Below are 22,770 nucleotides of genomic sequence, written 5' to 3' on the forward strand. Positions count from 1 at the left end.
CACACCTCCAAGTTAACTAAAAAGTGAAATCAGAAACTATATGTATATAACAAGATTAGACCATACCTATCCTCTACTGTTTCCAAAACCTACCTGCATGTGATTGTATTCTCAACCATTTCCTACTGTTTACCAATATGGTCTCTCACCGACAAGGGATTTACTTACCCCATCGCACGGCTATACAACCAAGCTTTAAAGATCCACAGCAATCTTCCAAAATGGACACACCACTGCACTGCACTCACTCAATCACACGCTCTGTCCTTTCAAAATTGTATTTACAGTCATGCTATCACATTTTATTTTCAACTCCAACACAGCACCTCACAAACACTCATCTCCCTCTTACCAACACATAACATGCCCCAAGTGCGAGTCACTAGATCTGTCTCCATGGCCCTCCACCCACTGCCCGCATACAATAACGGCTATGGGCAGAGGTGCTTCATCCATACTTTCACCAAAGTCTGGAATGGCATTCCCCATCACATTAGAGTATTACAATCCATCACACAGTTCAAAAAATCGTATAAACTGTTGCTCCTCACCACATACACTTGCATACACTGACTTATATAGATCACTGTCTGTGCTCAGTCTGCTGTCTATATGATTGTCCTACTGATGTCTGACGCGCTATGTCCCTGTTATGTGTTGTATGTAAATGTGACGTGTGATGTGCCTTGTCCCTGTTACATGTTATATGTGCTGCAGAACAGGAACCTGCTGGAAATCAGCTATTTTACTGAGACAGGCCCGTTTTAAATTGTAACTTTGTTACTTTAAATACTTTCCTGTATAATAAATAAAAAGAAAGAAAGACTGTGTTGAATGTTGGCAAGTGTCTTTTGAGCCATTTCTCTGAAATATGTGCTGTGTTTAATGTATTGGGCTACTTACCTGGGGGTAGGCACACTTTCGGCGGTCCCTCAGGACATCCTGAATCCTACATTACCCCGTCTAGAAGGCTACCGTTGATCTAAACGGCTAAACAGCGCACAACATGTTCACTCACCTGGACATTGAAGCCATAGGCATTGGGTGTGGGCAGGGCTCTACAGTGCGCCCATTTCACTCGCATTTGCGAGTGAATATTTCGGCGTGCGAACGAGAAAAACAAAACAGGAGCACGCGTGCGAGTGACTTCTCCACAGCGCACTATACTGTGCGTTCACACCAAACGCGAAGGACGAAACGATTCCATACAAAGCAGCGATTCCATTTGCATCGCAACACTTTTGCCCGGCACGGGCGAGCGCGTTCACGTGGATTTCAGGTGGATTTGCAGAACGCCACTTTTGCTCGAGTTGAAACATTAAACTTTGCCGCGACATTCGCGTGATGACAGCCAATCAGCGTTCAACAGCGTGGTCACTGAGTGACGTGTGCAACGTAACAGCCAATCAGTTTTCAACCGGCAAACCGTTCCCTGCAGTGCAGTCCGGGGTGAACCGCAGCATGGAGGAGAAAGTGATTGTTGCCGTTTGCGACTCCCGAGCTCTATATAGAATAGTATATGATATAATATAGTTGTATTGCATTTATAATATCACGGCCAAAAGCTCTGTGCGCCTCTGGATGGACGTAGCGCGGGGAGCGCTACGGGAGGGTTTAGCGGGTTTGTTCGCCTACGTTGCTATGGTTACCAATCTTGTGTGTTCCAACGTTTATTAAGTATCTAAATCGCTGTCTGATCAATACTTAATTCACTGCCTTTTCTGTGGTCATTACAATATTATGAATATACTGCGTGGAGAAACTTAATGCTGTTTCTGTAGTCGATAAAGTCTACAAATTCACCCCCCGACTGGTTGAAGGATTTCGGGTGGCTAGTTTATGATGCTAAGTCTGTACATTTTGTAAGGTAGCCCCATCGGCAATGGCAGGCTCCTCTGTTTATAACGGGAACCCTAATCTGGAACGCGATGCTGTGGTGAAACACATCGAGTCCACTTGGCATTCTCGCTGTCCCGATTTCTATATAAATCGCACCCAGTCCCAGCCCAATAACCCCTGGTACGGTGGAAGCAGAAATTGGTGCTGTTTTGTGTAGCCTAAATTGAATCTTGTCTATTTATTTGTCTTAATTTTGCTTTAGTAAATTGGTGCTGTTGGTGTGTGCAATTTCTGCACGCTAATAAATGTTCTAAACAAAAACCTATTGTGCCCCCATTTTTTTTTCCTGTGCTCCTAAATTTTTTAACTTAGGGGCACGAGTGCTCCTGAAAAAAAATGTTAGTGTAGAGCCCTGGGTGTGGGGGACCTAGATCCTGTCCCACTCAGTCCTCTCCAGACTAAGAACTGTGTTACCCCTGCAAGGCAGTGGCAATAATCCCGACCCTCACACAAACAAGGCTTCGTGCCCAGTATTTAAGAAGATGCACCATGACACTCGCGGAAACTGTTCCTGCAGAGGTTGTTACGAGGTAAGTATTGCTGTAATTTTTCAAATAACATAAAAACAATTCAGTCGTTTCTGAGGTAAATCGAATAAACCTTTTATAAATGGGTGTGGCTATGAACAATAACTAAATAAGAAATAGTAATTTATTGGAAAGTACTATGTTTATTTCTAGATAGTACATAATTAAACCTGGGCTGTTACCAACATAAACCTTGGATAACTACAATTGCAACTTGAATTGATGGGTAATACAAGAGTTGTTATTAAGAATTGGTTGCCTACTTTCCTAGGAAGTAAACAATTATATCTGAGTTATTACCATCCTAAAACAAGTTGAGTTGATGGGTAATAGTGGAGGTTTATCTTAGTACTTCAGTTCATCTGTATTTACCTTCTTATTACCAATGGTAATTACCCAATAATATCTATGATTTATATAATTACCAGGTAAGTACCTAGTAATTTGGGCATTGTAAAAGGGTTACCCAGGTGTCCTCAGACTCTCCTCCTCCTGTCCACCAGGTGTCCTTAGACTCTTCTCCTGTCCACCAGGGGTCCTAAGACTCTCCTCCTCCTGTCCACCAGGTGTCCTCAGACTCTCCTCCTGTCCACCAGGTGTCCTCAGACTCTCCTCCTGTCCACCAGGTGTCCTCAGACTCTCCTCCTGTCCACCAGGGGTCCTCAGTCTCCTCCCCCTGCTCTACAGATCCTGCCGCTCCCGTCTGCGTTTACTTGGTTCCCCTCAGATGAGCATCCTCGTCCCTCTACCCCCTCGTGACTCATTCCCTCAGCAGCTCCTCCCTGTAGACACCAGTTACCTTCCTTAGTGACCTCCCTTAGTGACCTTCCTTAGTTTAGTCCCTTAGTGACCTCCCTTAGTAACCTCCCTCAGTTCCCTTCTTTTGTTCCCTCATTGTTGTCATGTGCCTTTGCTGTTGAAGTTTCCAAACTATTAAGTCCTCATGGGGTATTTTCTCTTTCAGATCTTGGAGCTGTGTTTTAAATTGTCTTTATTTAATCCTCATTCCTCTGTTTGCATTTGGTTCCAAACCCTTGTGTTCCTGCTGCTAGAGATTAGATTAGATTAGATTTATCTTGATTGTCATTGCACGTAAGGACAACCAGTACAACAAAATGCAGTTTAACATCTAACAGTAGTGCAATCAATAAAAAGTGTTGATCATTATAGCAGTGCTTAAATTAAAAATTACAGATTGCATGCATTGTGTTAAAGCTTTTTATTGTCTTTGGTTTTACTTGCAGGTTATTGTGTTTTGCAGTGTTTAACTATTTATTTCAACTTCCAGTCGTTGGATGTGTGACTACAAAATGAATGAACGTCTACCTAATGAAGTTGGACGGTTTTTAACCAATGGCTTGAGGCGGTGAAGGGCTGGAACACGGGACCCGGCGATACTACGGCGGTGCGGAGGGAACGGCGGGGGAAACCATGGAAACGAGAGTCACTGTTGGACCCATTGGACCCAATCACGAGACGAAAACAAGCCCCCTCCTTCCTGCCGCACCTGTTTATGGTTTATGTTTATTAAGTAAATTGCTGGTCTATAAAGGAGCTCAGTGCGGTTGATTCAGGGTTTGGCATCAAACATGTGGAATTTCATTGAGAAGTTCTGTGACGCTTCAGGTAATTAATCAAATTTCTGAACCAAATTTCAATGTATATTATAACCTGTTTGGTCTCTGATATATATTTTTTCTGTTGTTGTATAAAAATTAAGAAACTTGCAAGAAATCAGCACGTAAGTTAAATATTTTTTACAATTTTAAAGACTCTTCAGTTGTGCTGAACAACATTCTAATGCCAGACATCGATATCCCACAGCTCTTAAAAATGCTTGGATCAACATTAATTGGGGGTAAGTGGTATTTCTCAACACTTAACAAGGTTATCTTAACAATGGCTGATTCTTCATTTATTCATAAAGTTATCTTAATTGGCTGTATGAGGAGCCGAGTCAAACTTCTCGGGCAACTTGAAGTATATGCTTTTGTAAAAACTTACTATAGCATCACAATGTGTGGATGTGTGGAGCTCCGTCTGACCAGCGGTCCATGTCCGAGAGAGGGTGAAGCCTCTAGGACACTTACAGGTGCATCTCAATGAACTAGAATATTGTGGAATAGTTAATTCATTTGAAAAAAAGTGAAAATCATATATTATAATTGTTATATTCTTTCATATATTATATTTATATTATGTTAATTAGAATATCACATAAGACCAGTAAGAAATACATTTTTAATTCGGAAATGTCGGCCTTGTGAAAGGTATGTTCTTGTATGTGTGCTCAGATCTTGGTTGAGGCTCCTTTTGCATGAATGACTTCATCAATGTGGCACGGAGTCGATCAGCCTGTGGCCCTGCCGAGGTGTTATGGAGCTTTGGTGGTTTCGATAGCAGCCTTCAGCAAATCTGCATTGTCGGGTCTCGGGTCTCATCTTCCTCTTGATAATACCCCAGATATACATTTTTTATGAGGTTCAAATCAGGCGAGTCTGCTGGCCAATCAAGCCCAGTAATCCTATGGTCATTAAACCAGGGATAGGTACTTTGACAGTGGAGACTGCTGGAAAATCAAATCAGCATCTCCATAAAGCTAATCAGCAGAAGGGAGCATTAACTGCTCTAACGTCCTGGTGGGCAGCTGCGTTGACTTTGGACTTGATAAAGCAAGGTGGAACACCAGAAAATGACGTGGCTCCCCAAATCATCACTGACTGAAAACTTCACACTGGACTTCAAGCAACTTGGATGCATTCTTCCTCCAGACTCTGTCTGGGACATTTATTTCCAAATTAAATGAGCGACAGACCAGTTCTCTTAGCCTAAGTAAGATGCTTCTGACGTTGTCTCTGGGTCAGGAGTGGCTTGATACAAGGGATGTGACGTTGTAGAAGCCCAGTCCTGGATATTTCTGTGTGTGTCGGCTCTTGATGCACTGACTCCTGCCTCACTTCACTCATCGTGAAGCTCCCACACATTGTTGAATCGCCTTTGCTTGACAATCCTCTACAGGCTGCGGTTCTCCCTGTTTCTTATGCACCTTTTTCTACCCCACTTTCTCGTTCCGCTCAACTTTTTATAAATATGCTTGGATACAGCTCTCTGTGAACAGCCAGCTTCTTTAGCGATGACCTTTTGAGGCTTAGCCTCCTTGTGGAGGGTGTCAATGACTGTCTTCTGCACAACTGTCAGGACAGCAATCTTCCCCTATGTTGTGAAGCCTACTGATCCATAAAAATACTCAGGAACCTTTGCAGGTGTTTTGAGGTAATTAGTTGATAAGAGTGTTACACATAGTCTACAATATTAAACTTTTTACAATATTAAAAGTAACTGAGTTTTTGTTTTTTATGAGCTTTAACGAATATTCTTCAAGATTATTTCAATTAAAGACTTGAAATATTTCACTTTGGATGCAATGAATCTATGAAATATATCAGTTTCACTCTTTAAATGTAATCATTGAAATTAATTAACTTTTCCACAATTTTAAAAATGTATTGAGATGCACCTGTGGATATAGCGCCATGGTGTGTGTGTGGACATCCGTCTGTGCAGCTGTTGATTAATCAGTTCTAGAGCAGTTTGTCTGTTCTGGGCTACTGTAGAAATATGGCTATGGTAGCTCCCTGAAGGGGACCCCTGGCTGTTTCCCAATGTCAAGGAAGCATGCTCAACGGCCGCCCTTTTAAGGACGCTACGTCATTGAACGCCGACAAGCACTGTTCCAATGGTGAGGTCTTTCGAAAGCCGCGCCATTTTCGCATCCTTTGTTTTTGAGAATTCCCAGAGAATGTCTAATATGAGGAGAATGGGCACTCGCTGGTTAGTTCCGGTTTTCTGGACTGGTTGCAGTAATAATCTCTGTCCACGCGGGGCGCTCGCAGGCGAGTCCGGAATGAATTGGAGCCTATGGAGTTTTATCCTCAGAATCCACTTTTCTCACGATGTAATTTTTTGTCAAGTAATTTGAAAGTTGCGTTCAAAAGGAGGGGCTAAGATAATGAACTCAGCTGAATATTGCATTTTTTAAGGTCACGTATCTATTCTAAAAAGGCGTTAAAAACATGCGATGCCGTCACACATTGTCATACTGTCAGAGGTACTGCTTTACGGCAGTTTCTTAAAGGGCAACTTCACCCATTTCACATAAGCTTTGTATTTTTAGAACCCCCCGCATATTTTTGAATGGTCTAGCATCATTCCCTTATTTTCTGGAGACACTGGAGAGATCCATATCGATCTCCAACACTTCCTGTTTTAGATGACGCAATATGACGATTTTTGCGTACAAGAAAATAGGAAGTGTAAGAGGGGAGGATTCTCGTAAGACTACAAACACTAGTCCCATCCCCCTCTAGGGGGTGGGCCCCACTGACGCTACAGACCTATTAGAGCAGTGCCAGTGGGTGGGACTTCACCAGCAGAAACTAACATCCACAGCGTCTGAAGCTAAGATAACAGAGGCTGTTGATAAAACTGAAGTACAATGGCGGAGGGTACTGGATCTGACATAGAAGATGGCACCATGCAAAAGTTCACCATTTCGAAAGAAATACAAACGAGGACTACCGTATTTTCCGCACTATAAGGCACACCGGATTATAAAGCGCACCTTTAATGAATGGCCTATTTTAGAACTGTTTTCATATATAGGGCGCACCGGATTATAAGGCGCATAGAATAGAAGATACTGCAGTCAAACGTTTGAATGGGGTTGCGTTATGCATCGACTAGACCGAGCTGTGCTAAAGGGAATGTCAACAAAACAGTCAGATAAAGTCAAACTTTATTAAGCGTTCTGACAACTCCGGTCACTCCCATGGTAACGATGTTCAAACGTTAATGTGCATATTAACAATATCTCATCAATATCTGATCAATATCAATATCTCTTAACAATAAGCTCACTTTTTCAGTTCATTCGCCGTCTACGAATCCCTCGAATTCTTGTGTGTCCGAATTGAACAGTTGGGCGAGGACGGCATCCAACATGCCCGGATCCCTCTCGTCATTATCCGAGTCAGTGTTGCTGCTGTTGCCTGGCAGTTCAGTGATTATTCCTGCCTTCGTGAAAGCTTGGACCACAGTTGAGACTGTTATATCAGCCCAGGCATCCACGATCCATTGGCAGATAGTGGCGTAAGTCGCCTGGCGCTGTCTCCCCGTCTTGGTGACGTGTGTTCGCCTTCTTGGCCCCGTCCACACAAAGCCAATTTTTTGGGTGAAACCTACGGCCACACCAAACGCGTGTAACGTGCCTAACTTGACGCTTGATCATTGTGTGTCACAAAAATGGTTCAACGCGCCAACGCGCCTGTGGCTGCGCTGGATTTAGGAGTCTGAGGTAGGAAACCCAAACGCCGCCGTGTTTGGGTGCATGATAGAGTTTAGATCGGGTTAGATTAAATAATCTCGGATATAGATAACAATAATCGGGTTAAATAACTTCACATGGTGTGTCTGGTGTGTTTCCAGCATTCGTAGTGTTGATCAGCAGATAGTCCGCCAAGACGTTGAGGTTGCTTAGCAACCAGAGACGCTGTCCATGCAAGTGAATGGAGCGTTCCCTCTTCGTCATAACTATCAAACCAAACATCCTTCACATTCAACGAGCGAACATTATGAAAGTAAAATGCACATTTCTCGCTAAAAATGTTTACATAAACGCATTTAATGGCGTAACTATGTTACTATTTCCACCCAGAATAAAGAAAGATGTCGGCCGTATGCTTCTGTGCAAGCGTCACTACTCTCTGCCAGTGACGTCGGGTCAAGCTCCACGCTGATTTGTTCCATTAGTAGATGGAACAAGGAGGTGTCCGATAGGCGGAGATGATCAGCGGGAGTGGCCGCCAGCGAAGCTGTGCATCGTGGTGCATGGTGGGAGTTGTCGTCTTCAATCCACAAGCGCCAAAAAGTCACTTTCTGCCTTTTCTCGGTCAAGACGGCACCAAATTAGAATTTTATTTTATTATTCGACTACACATAGGACCCAATTTCAATACATATTCATGCCTCCACCGGTGAAATGCTCCTTTAAGCACTTCCGCATTTCCCCGCAACGATAACTCCAGCTGTTGGAGGTAAGGCATTTTTTTGCTTGATACAATAGTTACAGAGTTTAGTGAGCTAATGTAAAAAAAAGAAATGCGCAAATGTCTTACATATGTATGTTACTTACAGAGAGTGTTTTTTTTTAATCCTCACTAGTGCCGATGATAAAGCTTTTTTTTTAGTAACGATTATGAGCTATTTCTTTCTCCTGAAATAGAAACCTGGATTAGAGTCATCATTTTAACACTGCATCAACTTAGTTTACATCAGTAAACAATCTCCTAGAGAGCAGTGTTCTGTTGTACTCCTCCTCATGCCGCTTCCTTTCTTGATCTCTACAGTTGGACCTTGATGCTGTGAAAAAGGACTATTCTTCTTCCTCTGTCCTTTTTCTCTGCCTCTGTTCAGTGTTGTTAAATCATTTCTCTTTTTTTTTTTTATTATTTACTATTAGTTGCTGTTCCTATTGTGTTCTTGTTAGTGTGATGTTTGAATAAACTGGCCTGTTGTAATGTTGGTATAATGTTTGTATAATTAATTAGGTCCCCCGTTGTATAATTACTGTTATACAACTGTTACTGTTTCAATGTGACCCAGACCATATTTCTCATTTAACAAACATGTGTAGCTTATAATGTGTTGCAGGGCAGAGCAATTATATTCAATGGCTTAAAACAAACCCATCTGTAAAGATCACTGAATGCATAGAAATCAATGACAAGTGGTAGATGGTATTCCCTCTGTGCAAGGTCATTAGCCCAAGTCCTACGAAAAAATAACGACTGTAATAGCAGATGTTGAAGTTGTTAAATCGTTAACTAACAATTTGTATGGAACAATCGGTTAAGGTAAGTTAAGTGCTTGAGTCTCGACACTTTAGAGAATGTCTAGCGCGCAACTTGAATAAGCCATGTGCGATTTTACCCGGGCTCCAGCGCAACTTTCCTTACCAGGTGCAGCCTCAGGTAGCCTAGGACCATTCATACAGGAGCAAGCGAGAACGTTACCTTTTTCTGTCCTTGGGAAACGAAAAAACAGACAATCCGTTTCCACTGTTACTGCAGTTTATCATTGCACATTTACGAGGCATTTCTTTTTTAAACTATCTTTATTTTAGAAAAATAGACAATGACAGATGAAATGATATTGAGCGGGACATTGACTGTATTATTTAAGGTGGTCATACCGTACCTACCATGTATATAACACATTGAACACAAGAAATGGAAGAAATTCCATTTATACCCATGTTCTTTCACCATACATAACTATTAAAAATAAAAGTGTCTGCAGGAAAATATAAATACAGTACGCAAAATTAACTTAGACGGAAAGCCTCCGATGTGCTTCAGCTTCAGATGCCATCAAGAGGGGTCTCTGGTCGTAATCAGTCGCAAGTCCGTCCCTGACCAATCAGCATTCATTAGCAGAATGCTAGCGTGTACGGCCAACAAGGGCCCAAACTGTAAGAAATCAAAAGGACATAAGTACTCAGACATTTGACTTTTGAACTACAATCTATATTGAAGCCGTCTAGGCCCATAGACTCCCATTCAATCTGGACTCGCCCGCGATCACTCCCAGTGGATGTCTAATGGAACTACAACCAAGATCGGTACAATGGGGCGTATAGGAAGTGCCCAGGCTCTTCGTAGACGGGCTCTGGAATTCCGAGATTTTTCAAGGATGCATCGCTGCATCCTAGACGAGCCAAAACTACTCACAATCCACTGCGTTCACACGCTGCACAGGATATAAAAATGGCAGAGGGAAAGCAGTACACGTTCAAATGTAAGTGAAGTTATATGAAAATGTTCAGAAATATTTTGTGCCGTATTGGTTTTTATAATAATAATAATAATAATACATTTAATTTAGAGGCGCCTTTCAAGACACCCAAGGTCACCTTACAGAGCATATAGTCATCATTCAAAACTATGTAAAACAGACTAGGAATAAAAGGAAAACAGAGGTTAAACATGAAGAATAATAATAATTAATAACACTCAAAGACGCCTAAAGTGAAGGGGGGACCTCACTAACCACCACCAATATGTAGCACCCACTTGGGTGATGCACGGCAGCCAATCGGTACCAGAACGCTCACTACACACCAGCTTGAGGTGGAGAGTTAGGGATGAGGTGGAGAGTGAGGGAAAAGAACATATTTAAACACTATCGACCATATTTAAACACTGTCGATCACATTTAAACAATATCGACCACATGTAAACACTATCGACCACATTTAAACACTATCGACCATATTTAAACACTATGGACCACATGTAAACCCTATCGACCACATGTAAACACTATCGCCCACATTTAAACACTATCACCCACATTTAAACACTGTGGACCACACGTAAACCCTATCGACCACATATAAACACTATCGCCCACATTTAAACACTATCGCCCACATTTAAACACTATGGACCACATTTAAACACTATGGACCACATGTAAACCCTATCGACCACATGTAAACCCTATCGACCATATATAAACACTATCGACCACATTTAAACATGTAAACCCTATCGACCACAATTAAACACTATCGACCACAATTAAACACTATCGACCACATTTAAACATGTAAACCCTATCGACCACATTTAAACACTATCGACCACATCCAAACACCATCGACCACATTTAAACACTATGGGCCCTATCTTGCATCCGGCGCAAGTGACTTAGTCACTGGCGCATGTGTCGTTGCTAGTTTACAACTGGCGCAGAGCGTTCTTTTCCCACCAGCGCCACTCGCCGGTAAATTAGGGATTGATCATGCGCCCCAAGGGGCGGTTCGGCGGAAGGAGGAGGCGTGTTCTGGCGCAAACGCTATTTTGCCGTTGCTGAATACCATTGCGCTACTGACCAGGAAATACCTGGTTTAAAGTCAGTGGCGCGTTGTTCAGATGCTATTTTAAGGGCGGATGCATAGCCTACATGCGCATGCGATGCATACGGATTGCTTGTGCACCTCGCGCATACACTTTGCTTCTCTCATCTACCTAGCCGCACATTCTTGGTAAATTATTTGGGAAAGAACAGCTGATGCAGCGGTAATAAGTTTTACTTTTAAATCAATGCATCTGCAAACACCGTACAGCAAACACATATTTTCTTGACACAGACATCGTATAGGCCTACATGCCCATAACTTTTAGGATTGATGAGTATTTGATCGCGAAAAACATTGTTTTACCGCGAGTGAGTGTTAAAAAGAATGAATGAATGCGGGTGCGCGTGTGTGCTCTGTTTAAACACACGCAAACTAAACACGTAACGCATAATACAATCAATGGCAATGTCTATTACCGCGGAGACACATGCATATTAGGATAGCATACAATACTGATAAGAATCTATGTTTATAATGTATTGCGTATTTCATTAAATAGATCAGTTACCGCATATCATATGTTATATTATTTACGTTTTCTTTGGCGAAATTTATTTGAGGACTATTTCTGAAGTTGTGGAAGAAAACCCCTTATTCCATGTGTGAATTAGGCCATATTATTTGGCAATAAACTGAGCCATTTGCAGTTTGAAATTCATGTGCATCTGTCTCATCGGAGACTGCAGACGCGCTGTCAAAATATCAACTCGTCCGATTCAAATGCGCTCATGGCTCTTAAAGGGGATGGGAGCTGGCACTCTCATTGGTTTGTTGGACGTTACGCCCAAACCACACCTACGGGTAATTAGGCTGCTTCAGACCAACCCTTTTGACACTTGCGCCGCGACGCAAGTGTCATTTATCCGCCTGTAAAATAGCGATAGCGCCGTAGAACCGCCCACAAAGCTACTTGCGCTTTGCGCTTTCCACTTGCGTTTCAGACCGTTAAAATAGGGCCCTATAGATTCATCATGTTACAGTTTTTTCCTATCGTTTTCGGTCAGGTACCCATACTATGGTCACTTTTCCTTATCACTTAACACAGTGGGCTTTAGAGACACACACCTCTGCATATCTGTTAACCTTTGGTGCAAAATGCACTACAACAACCACACCACAAACAATGCTGCCATAACTTAACACATGTTTCCTCTCAGAACACTATGACCTAAAAAACACTAACATCTTGAAGCATTGCCAATTGCATATATAAAATGTTGCTGTGTCCTCCAGTTTGGCATAGATTTCCTGTAGTGTTGCATTGAAAAAAAGAGAAAAAACACAGACAAACACTTCTTTGGACTACAGTAATAAAGTTTGTAATATTACAGTATGACAATCCAAGCCAAGTATCTGCTGACAGTGTTCATATGTCGGTTTACCTCCCACAAAAGATGTCACAATTGAGTGTGGTAAATGTACTGTAATTGTAAATACAGTAAATACTGTAAGTGTTTTATGAGAAACTGAGAATAACAATTTTCAGTTTTTGTAATGCAAATTACATACAGTAAGTACGTAATATATGATCCAGAAACAAATCACAAACACAACAGTTTTTTTCACTGTGCTTTACTTTTTGGAGATTTTGTCACAGTGCAAGTGTTACACAAAACAGAAAATACATTACAAAGTCAAATAATGACCACCAGGTGTTTTGCATTGCAAAACTTATCCTGTGTTTTGTACAGATCATTGTATGTAGTGTTGCTTTTACGTAAAAAAAAGTAATTCCATGCCAATTCACCAAGAACTATGGTGCACAGGGGGGAAAAAAATCTAAATTACTGTAAAATAAAATAAATAAACTATAAACTAAATATTTTTTCTTATTCAAACATGTAACTTCATTTGTCTGTCCAAATGCAGCATCTTTCCATCTACAGTGATCTAAATTACTGATAAGTTAGGTTTTGAACAGAAAGTTCACTGTTTTGAACAGAGTATCTAAACATTGGTAAAATATGCTGTAGTTCCACAGCGTTTTGCCGGTAGTGAACATTGACTGGGGCAGGTATCCATGAAATTTGGAAGAAGGCGTCATTGCCATCATTTGTATCTTAGCATAGGGGCAAGTAACCACAGTTTGATTCACATGGTCTACTGGTATGCTCACTGTGTGAAGTGTTTAGGGAATGTGAACATGGTTTAGGTAAATTGCCTAAAACGATAGGAAAAAACTGTAATGCAAATAATCAAGCTTAAAACCTGTGCCACTTTTCAAACGTTTTTGCAACTTAATGATACGTTGCTATATTTTGCATGGACGTAGCTATGGTGTTAAACACCACTGTCAACAATGTAAATTTACTCGCTCACAAGATAACATTATTTATGTATACCTATTTATGTTTGTGTTTAATCTTTTTTTTTAGGGTCAGCCCAGCAAACGGAGGCTTTTGTGCACCTAAGGGTGACCCACAAACATGTTGTCAAATAAATGCACCACCGATCATTTGCAATGTTTGTAATTTGTAATGAACGTATATAACTGTATTTTATATAATATACTTATGTGTTCAAAGCACTGGTAGATTGTCGGTATATATGAATGAATCAGATCAGTTCAATAATATATCCAAATAAATGCATGTTTATCATAGCTTTCTTTGTCTTTTTCCCCACTGCACAATAGTAATCAACCATGCTGTAAATGTGATGCATGAATTAAGTTCTCAGACAATTTCACTTAGTTGTATAAAAATTGAATGGATTTTTTTTTTTAAATAAAGATCGAGCAACCGCAACAAAGCTTTTGTGACTTGCTCAAAGAGGCTCCATGCGAAGGAGACATGACCGCATTCATAACAGACAAAAGTCAAATAAATATCGATCAACTTGATTGCTGCCATGTTTTCTTCATAAGCGCACATGTATTTACGAGCGTAAACGCAGTATTAAAAAGCGGAAGCGCTTCCACACTAGCAAGTCGTTCCAAAGTCTGAACGTTACAAACGCTAGGAAGCACTCGAGCTAGCACTCTAGTCTCATCTCCATAGGATGCGACTAGCAAGGACGCGTCCTAGCAATGCTGCAGCCTTCACATTGGGAAACAGCCAGGTCTCTAATTATATATAAAGGCTCATTCAAAGGCTTTGAAAACACAAAAAAGCTTTGAAAACTCAACATTTCTGCCGTTCTGCTAAACGCCACTTGATTCTACACTTTGCATCTTGAATATGTAACGCATTGAAAACAAATATTAATTTGGTTCTGTGCAAATATATATATTTTTAAACAGCGATAGAGAAGAGGAAGTCAAGTGGCTGAATTCGTTCAGCCTCGAAGAGGGCACCAAAAAGCACCTTCGGATTCTGCTCTATGGCCCGTCTGGAAGTGGAAAATCCAGTTTCATTAATTCTGTTGACAGTGTTTGTCAGAACAGGATAAGCCGTCCTGCAGCAGCCTCGAGCAGTGGGGACACCTTCACTGTCAAGGTATATTGTTCCTGGCAACTCTTTATCTACGAAGAGTTTTGTATAACTGTGTATACAATACTCTTTGTAGACACAGTTTTATCAATATCATCATCTAATATGGGAAATACTGAAATAAAATTGCACTCTTTTAATAGTACAAAACACATCAAATCCAAAAAGGCAAGGCAGGCCGATATCACTCGTTCGTCTTCAACGACGCCATGGGCTTGGAAGGCATCAGAGGAGTCTGTGAGGAGGACATCAAACACGCCATGCAAGGACACCTGAAAGAGGGTTACAAGGTATAATGTTTTGGTCTATGTATATATTTCTTCAGTCTTCATAGATCTGGGCCGTGTTTCAAGAAGCAGGTAAGGACATCTTTAGCGTTTTCATTTTCAAAACCAAATATTTCAATCTGGATGAGCAGGGTCAAAATAAGAGCTTCACAGGAGTTATGGAGTGGGGATGTTTTTAGTGGAGGGACTGTGTATGACGTCATCAAAAAGGAATCCTGAGTGCACGTTGTGGTATCCGGCTTGGAGAATGTGCCGGGATTCAGAGTTACTACAATGATCACAGTTTATTTCAATGATCACAGACAAGGGTGCGCTTGGGTCTCCGTGAGCCTCAAGCCTCTGCAGTCAATGTGTGTCTCTGCCTCCTCCCTGCTTCTGGTCTGTAGCCTCTCTTATAGTGGCTCCGGGCCTTCCTCCTCCCAGCCGCCAGGTGTCCCCCATCCCGCTGATTGGGGGGAAGGTCCAGGTGCTCTCCGTCGCCGGCTGGTGGGTGGGGGTGGTATCCCCCGTCCTTCACGGTCCCTCTGGACCGTTCAGGCCGAGGCTTCAGGGGCGGGATGCCACACTCCCCCCCCGTTTGCTCAAGCCCCTGGTCTCTGGGGAACCCTCCCAGGCAGGCATCCCGACGTGACAGGGCGTCGGCGTTGGCATGCTCTCGGCCCGGTCGGTGGTCCACCCGGAACCGGAAATCCTGGAGAGCCAGGAACCACCGTGTCACCCGGGCGTTCGTATTCTTGGCCCCCGCCATCCACTTCAGGGGGGCGTGGTCGGTGACCAAAGTGAACTCCCTCCCCAGGAGGTAGTAGCGCATCTTCTCCAGGCACCATTTGATGGCCAGGGCCTCCTTCTCCACGGTGGAGTAGTTGCGCTCATTGGGGAGGAGCTTCCGGCTGACGTAGGTTATGGGGTGCTCCTCTACGGCCCGGACCTGGGACAAGACCCCCCCGAGTCCCACCTCCGAGGCGTCTGTGTGCACAATCACGGGGAGATTAAAGTCAGGGGTGATTAGTACAGGTTCAGAGCACAGGGCCTCCCGGAGCGTCTTGAAAGCCTGGTCCGCCGCCTCCGACCAGGTGACCCGGTCTGGCAAGGCCTTACGGGTCAGGTCGTTCATGGGGCTGGCCAGCGTGGCGTACCCGGGAATGAAGCGCTGATAGTAGCCCACCAGCCCCAAGATCGCCTTTACCTGCTTCTTGGTGCTGGGCTGAGGCCAGGCCCGTATGGCGGCTACCTTGCCTTCCTGCGGCCGCACTGTCCCCCTCCCGACCCGGTACCCCAGGTACGTCGTCTCCTCTCTCCCGAGGCGACATTTGGCCGGGTTAGCGGTGAGGCCCGCCTTCCGTAGCTCTCCCAGCACGGCCCTTAGCTGGCGGACGTGGATATCCCAGCTGGGGCTGTAAATGATGATGTCATCAATGTAGGCCGCCGCGTAATCCTGGTGGGGCCTCAGGAGCTGGTCCATCATCCGCTGGAAGGTGGCCGGGGCGCCGTGTACCCCGAAAGGGAGGACGGTGTACTGGTAAAGTCCCCCCGGGGTGGAGAACGCCGTCTTTTCCCGGGCCGCTCGGGTCAACGGCACCTGCCAGTACCCCTTGGTCAGGTCCAGGGTCGACAGGTACCGCGCCGGGCCCAGGCGCTCGATTAGTTCGTCGACCCGGGGCATGGGGTAGGCGTCGAACTCCGACGCCTCGTTCAGCCGCCTGAAGTCGTAAACCTAAAGGTACCATCTGGCTTGGGCACCAGGACCACCGGGCTGCACCAGGCGCTGCGTGACTCCTCTATCACCCCGAGCTGCAGCATTCGGCGCACCTCGGTCCGTATGGCCTCCCTCCGGGCCTCTGGGATCCTGTAGGGCGGAACCCTTACCCTTATGCCTGGCGCCGTCCGGATGTCGTGGTGTGTGACTGCAGTCCTCCCCGGCAGGTCGGAGAACACGTCCCCATGCTGTAGGATGATCTTGTCCAGGTCGTGCCTCTGGGCCGGGCTGAGGTCCTCCCCCACCGGGACCTCAGGGATCTCCTGCCGGGCCGCCAGGGACAAGGGAGCGGGGTCGGCGGGTGTCTGCTCCCCCTCCCTCCACTGCTTCAGAATATTAATGTGGTATAGCTGTGTCGGCTTCCGCCTCCCTGGCTGGCGGACCCGGTAGTTCACCTCCCCCACGCGTTCCACCACCTCGTAGGGTCCCTGCCACTTGGCCAGGAACCGGCACTCCGCCGTGGGGACCAGGACCAGATCCCCTGGCTGAAAGGTCCTCAGCTGGGCTCCTCGGTTATAGACCCTCGCCTGGGCCTGCTGCGCTCGCTGGAGGTGCCCCCGGACGATGGGCCACACCCGGCCCATGTGGTCACGTACCTGCTCCACGTGATCCACAGTGGTGCGGTGGGGGGACGGCTGGCTCTCCCAGGCCTCCTTTGCGATGTTCAGGATCCCGCGGGGCCTCCGCCCGTACAGCAGCTCGAAGGGGGAGAACCCGGTGGACGCCTGGGGGACCTCCCGTACCGCGAACAGTACGTGGGGTAGTAGTTGGTCCCAGTTCTTCCCGTCGGCTTGCATGTCTTCTTGAGCATCTGCTTTAGTGTCTTGTTGAAACGCTCGACCAGGCCGTCCGTCTGGGGGTGGTAAACCGAGATCCGGAGCTGCTTCACCTGCAGGAGCCTGAGGACCTCCTTCATCACCCGTGACATGAAGCACGACCCCTGATCAGTGAGCACCTCCTTTGCTATCCCTACCCGGCTGAAGAGGAGCATAAGTTCACAGGCGACTGCCTTGGCAGTGGCGGCGCGCAGGGGAAGGGCCTCGGGGTACCGGGTGGCGTAGTCAACTAGCACCAGGATATAGCGGTGGCCCCGGCTGGTCTTGGGAAGGGGCCCCACGATGTCTAAGGCCAAACGGTCGTAGGGGGTCTCAATGATGGGCATGGGAATGAGGGGGTGTCTAGCGGTGGACCGGGGGGCTACCCGCTGGCACTCGGGGCACCCCTGGCAGTGGCGCTGAACATCCCGCTTAACTCCCGGCCAATAGAACCTGGCTAGGACCTGCTCCCGGGTCTTGTCCATGCCCAGGTGGGCCCCCAGGAGGTGGGTGTGGGCCATAAAAAGCACCTTACTAATGTAGGAACGGGGCACCACTAGCTGTTCCCTCACTCCCCCCTCCCCGGAGGCTACTCGATACAACAGACCCCCCCTGGTGCTGAAGTGCGGATGTGGTGTGTGACTCACCGAGTCTCGGGCCTGCCCGTCGTGAACCAGGACGTGGCTCCAGGCGTGCTTGAGGGCCTCATCCTGGAGCTGAGCGGTGGCGAACTGGCCGGGTCGGGACGAGCCTTCCCCCACCTCTGGTAAGAAGTCCGAGAACTCAGTGAGGGGGGAGCTCTCTGGGTCTTCCGGTGGGTCTGGTTGCTCGGAGGCTGTGAGGGTCTCCGGGGTGTCGGGGGTAGGTTCCGGTGTCTCGCTCCGGACGGGTCTTCTCGCCGTGCGCCCCGGGGTCCCCGGTGGGGAAGGTCCGTTCCCCTCGGATCCCTCGTCCTCCGCCGTCAGCTCTCCCGGGGACGATGGACGCCGGGTGGCCCCGTACGCCTGCCGAACCCCCCGCGCCCCTCTGCGGGGAGGGCCTCTCCAGCTCCGGAGCTCCCGCGTCGGGTCCCACAACCGATGGAAGATCGGGCAGTCCCTCCCGATTAACACGGGGACCGGTAGGTGGGGGACAATCCCCGCCCGGATCGTGAACACACCGTGTGTGGTGCGGACAACCACGTGGCACGTGGGGTATGTCCGGGTGTCCCCGTGGACGCAGGCCACCTCCATCGGTTCCCCTGCCTTCCCACCCGCCAGGTCGGGGCGAAGGAGGGTAACCGCACTGCCGGTGTCCAAGAGGGCCTGCCTGTCCTGGTTCATCACCCGCGCCGGGATGGTCGGACTACCAGACGTTCCCTGCGTCCAGCAGGTCGCCAACATGCACGTGTGGTCCGCCCCCGGGACGGCATCGACACATCCCGTCCCCTCGGGCAATAGCGAGCGATGTGGCCGGGCTGGCCGCACCCAAAGCAGCGCCGCACCTCCCGGTTCTCCGGTACTCCGCCCAGTGGGGTGAAGCCTGGAGCCGGGTTGCCGATGGGGGGTCCCCTCGGGGCTTGGCGGGTCTCGGCGCGCCATGGGGCTGGGGCGGGTCTGGCGTTCAGGAGCTGAACGGGTTCTGCATGGTGGGGTAGTAGTAGTGGGAACGCTCAGGTTGCCTGCATTCTCCACCATATGTGGTATCCGGCTTGGAGAATGTGCCGGGATTCAGAGTTACTACACGTGGCAACGGTTAGTTTAAGCCGACTTCGGCGTTTATTTCAATGATCACAGACAAGGGTGCGCTTGGGTCTCCGTGAGCCTCAAGCCTCTGCAGTCAATGCGTGTCTCTGCCTCCTCCCTGCTTCTGGTCTGTAGCCTCTCTTATAATGGCTCCGGGCCTTCCTCCTCCCAGCCGCCAGGTGTCCCCCATCCCGCTGATTGGGGGGAAGGTCCAGGTGCTCTCCGTCGCCGGCTGGTGGGTGGGGGTGGTATCCCCCGTCCTTCACGGTCCCTCTGGACCGTTCAGGCCGAGGCTTCAGGGGCGGGATGCCACAACGTGTGCAGGATTCTTGTTACATGCTGTAATGAGTCTCCATGGTAACTAAATGAAGATTATTTTGGGCTTCCGGGTCAGCGTGTGGTAGTTGGTGTCGACTTGTCAGCAATGGAATATGATATGCATTATTATTATCCCATGAAAATAAGGCTGGCTGGAATTCTTGAAACCAACACAATCTAGACGTTAGACCTCTCCCACAAAATTTCAGGGCATCACTTCTGTGATTGGTTCAGAGAATCCATCATGCCTGTCCATCATCGGTATGTGAAAACCTTTCTGAGTGGGATAGTCATAGTGCATGAAATATGACCATCAATCAACTGTTTATTTTGCATCAAATTTCAGTTCAATGCTGCATCTGCATTGCATCCGTCCGATGAAGGCTATAACGAGAACCCTGATAGAAATGACATGGCAGACATACTGGTCTGTGTTGTTTCTGCCAATGCTGTGCCTTTTCTGAAGGATGATACCCTGAACAAGATGCAAATCATCAGAACAGCTGCCAGAGACTATGGTGAGAATAGGGGAGTTCCTCCATGTGTGTAACAGGGTTTTGTTTGAGGCATAGTTAGTGTTGCTAGTTTTGAGAACAAAGCTAATATTGACCTATGTTTCTGTTCTGTCTGTGTTAAGACATTCCACAGATGGCCATTCTGACAAAAATTGATGAAGCTTGTCCAATCGTTAAAAAAAGTATAAAAAATGTCTACAAAAGCAAGCACATCAAGAAGATGGTAGGTCCTATGTGTGGATGCTAGGTCATATCTTTGGTCGGTAGGTCCTATGTGTGGATGATAGGATGGTAGCACCTTTGTTAAGATGGTAGGCATAGGTCGGTAGCTCCTATATACAGATCGTAGGTCCTATGTGTGGATGGGAGGTCCTTTGTTCAGATGGTAGGTCCTTTGTTCAGATGGTAGGTCCTATGTGTGGATGGGAGGTCCTATGTGTGGATGGGAGGTCCTATGTGTGGATGGTAGTTCCTATGTGTGGATGGTAGGTCCTATGTGTGGATGGTAGGTCCTATGTGTGGATGGTAGGTCCTATGTGTGGATGGTAGGTCCTATGCTTGGAAGGTAGGTCCTATGTGTGGATGGGAGGTCCTATGTGTGGATGGGAGGTCCTATGTGTGGATGGGAGGTCCTATATGGTTGGCACTTTTTCTACATGCTGTTAACATCAGCTGTCTTTCACATGATGTTACTTTGTGTGAACAGCCTTCACATGCTGTTGATATGTTTCTGTGAACATGATTCCGTGAATTTTCTTGTATTACTAATATGCCGCTAGATATTGGAATGGAAATACAAAAACATTTTTTGGACATTGATCCCATTTGGAAAGAACTACTTTCCATGCTCTATTTGGACAACAAATGTGACTGATGTTGAATAATTTATTTATTGTTTCTGTGTTTTATTATTAATTTAAAAAAATCTTAAAGGTCACACATCATTAGTTAAAACTGCTACTTTTTTCAGATGGAGGAGCTCCAAAGTAAGCTGGGAATTCCTTTAACTGACATCTTTCCTGTGAAGAATTACCACGAAGAACACGACTTGAATAGTGACATTGATGTGCTGATCCTAAAAGCACTGAGACAAATTATTCAAATCGGAAACGACCACATAAATAAGGGCACAGAATTTGTTCGTTAGCCTGCTTGATGTATTGTGGCGATCGTGGACGTTCCGAGTGCCGCAAAGGATCCTGGGAAGGTTCTGACTGTCGCTAATTGGTGTGTAGCGTCTCCTGAGTGTGGTAAATGATGTAGAGGGAACCTCGGTGAGGGGAGTTTGCGAACACCACCACCGCCAACGAGGTGTTCATGTTGGTGGGTCATGTGTTTCACGTGTGTGGGTGTGTTTAAATAAACTTAATGCTAGACACTAGCATAAAGTAACGATGAATGTGACAGGGAAAAGGGTTAATTCAACAAGCTTAAGCAGAAGGGAAAAAGTGGTTTACACCAGACTAAGATTAGGACATACAGATTTGAATGCAACCTTACAAATAGTAGGAAGGGGTTATGGATCATGCATAGAATGCCAAGATAAAGAAGCTGTAGAACATGTTATTTTTGCATGTTATATATATAATATATTGATAGTAGAGCAATATGGCAGACAACGGAAGAAGATAACTCAATTCATGTTATACTTGAAGAAAAGGGGATGACAAGGGAGAGACTTAAAGCCTTGTTTATTTTTTCTTAAAAATACTGATATAATGAAAATAATATAATTATTGCTATTATTTTTATTTATTTATTCATTTATTTTTAAGTACAGATTCTACGACGTGCAGTATTACACACTCCTGTACAGTTGTTGGTGTTAAGCAAAAAAAAACATTCTGCCGGTAATCTGCCAAAAAACAAAAGGTAACCCTTCCTTTTACAGTCCCCTAATTACTAGGGGTAAATCATAGTGTATTACTGGGTAATTGCCACTGGTAATAAGAAGGTAAATACAGAGGTAGTTACCCGGTAAATACATGGTAAATCATAGTGTATTACTGGGTAATTACCACTGGTAATAAGAAGGTAAATACAGAGGAATTATCCGGTAAATTATAGTGTATTACTGTGTAATTACCACTGGCAATAAAAAGGTAAATACAGAGGAATTACAGCTGAAGTACTAAGTAAAACCTCCACTATTACCCATCAACTCAACCAAGTAGCGTGTAGTTGTAACTGTTTTAGGTTGGTAATAACTCCGATATTGTGTACTTCCTAGGAAATTAGGCAACCAATTCTTATGAACACCTATTATCCAAGGTTTATGTTGGTAACAGCCCAAATTTAATGATGTACTATCTAGAAGCATAGTGTTAGCATAGTGCTTTCCAATAAAATACTTTTTCTTGGTTATTATTCATAGCTACACCCATTTAGAAAGGGTTTATTCGATTTAACACTATTGAATTACTTACCTGGTAACAACCTCTGCAGGAAGTTTTCCTCTAGTGTCATGCTACATCTTCTTAAATACTGGGTACGAAGCCGTTTGTTTCCATGGTATTAC

At 45.5% G+C, this 22,770-nt stretch overlaps 1 protein-coding gene across 1 annotated transcript; it reads left to right on the forward strand.

The window, feature by feature from the left end:
* The first annotated feature begins 3,820 nt into the window (after positions 1–3,820).
* LOC132473140 (interferon-induced protein 44-like) lies at positions 3,821–22,133 on the forward strand. Its single transcript, XM_060073132.1, has 8 exons — positions 3,821–4,052; positions 4,147–4,167; positions 4,251–4,284; positions 14,648–14,843; positions 14,981–15,127; positions 20,084–20,255; positions 20,375–20,475; positions 21,223–22,133. The coding sequence occupies exons 1-8, from the start codon at positions 4,016–4,018 to the stop codon at positions 21,397–21,399; spliced, it is 885 nt and encodes a 294-aa protein (XP_059929115.1). The 5' UTR covers positions 3,821–4,015; the 3' UTR covers positions 21,400–22,133.
* Positions 22,134–22,770: the final 637 nt, after the last annotated feature.

The sequence above is a fragment of the Gadus macrocephalus genome, chromosome 2 (assembly GCF_031168955.1).
Source record: "Gadus macrocephalus chromosome 2, ASM3116895v1".
NCBI classification, from domain to species: domain Eukaryota; kingdom Metazoa; phylum Chordata; class Actinopteri; order Gadiformes; family Gadidae; genus Gadus; species Gadus macrocephalus.

What these genes read in the sequence shown, in the direction of transcription:
- LOC132473140 (XM_060073132.1), top strand. Translation starts at nt 4,016, where the DNA reads ATGTGGAATTTCATTGAGAAGTTCTGTGACGCTTCAG. An exon ending in GAAGTTCTGTGACGCTTCAG is followed by an intron (nt 4,053 to 4,146) that starts GTAATTAATCAA and finishes ATAAAAATTAAG; the next exon opens with AAACTTGCAAGAAATCAGCA. An exon ending in AACTTGCAAGAAATCAGCAC is followed by an intron (nt 4,168 to 4,250) that starts GTAAGTTAAATA and finishes GATATCCCACAG; the next exon opens with CTCTTAAAAATGCTTGGATC.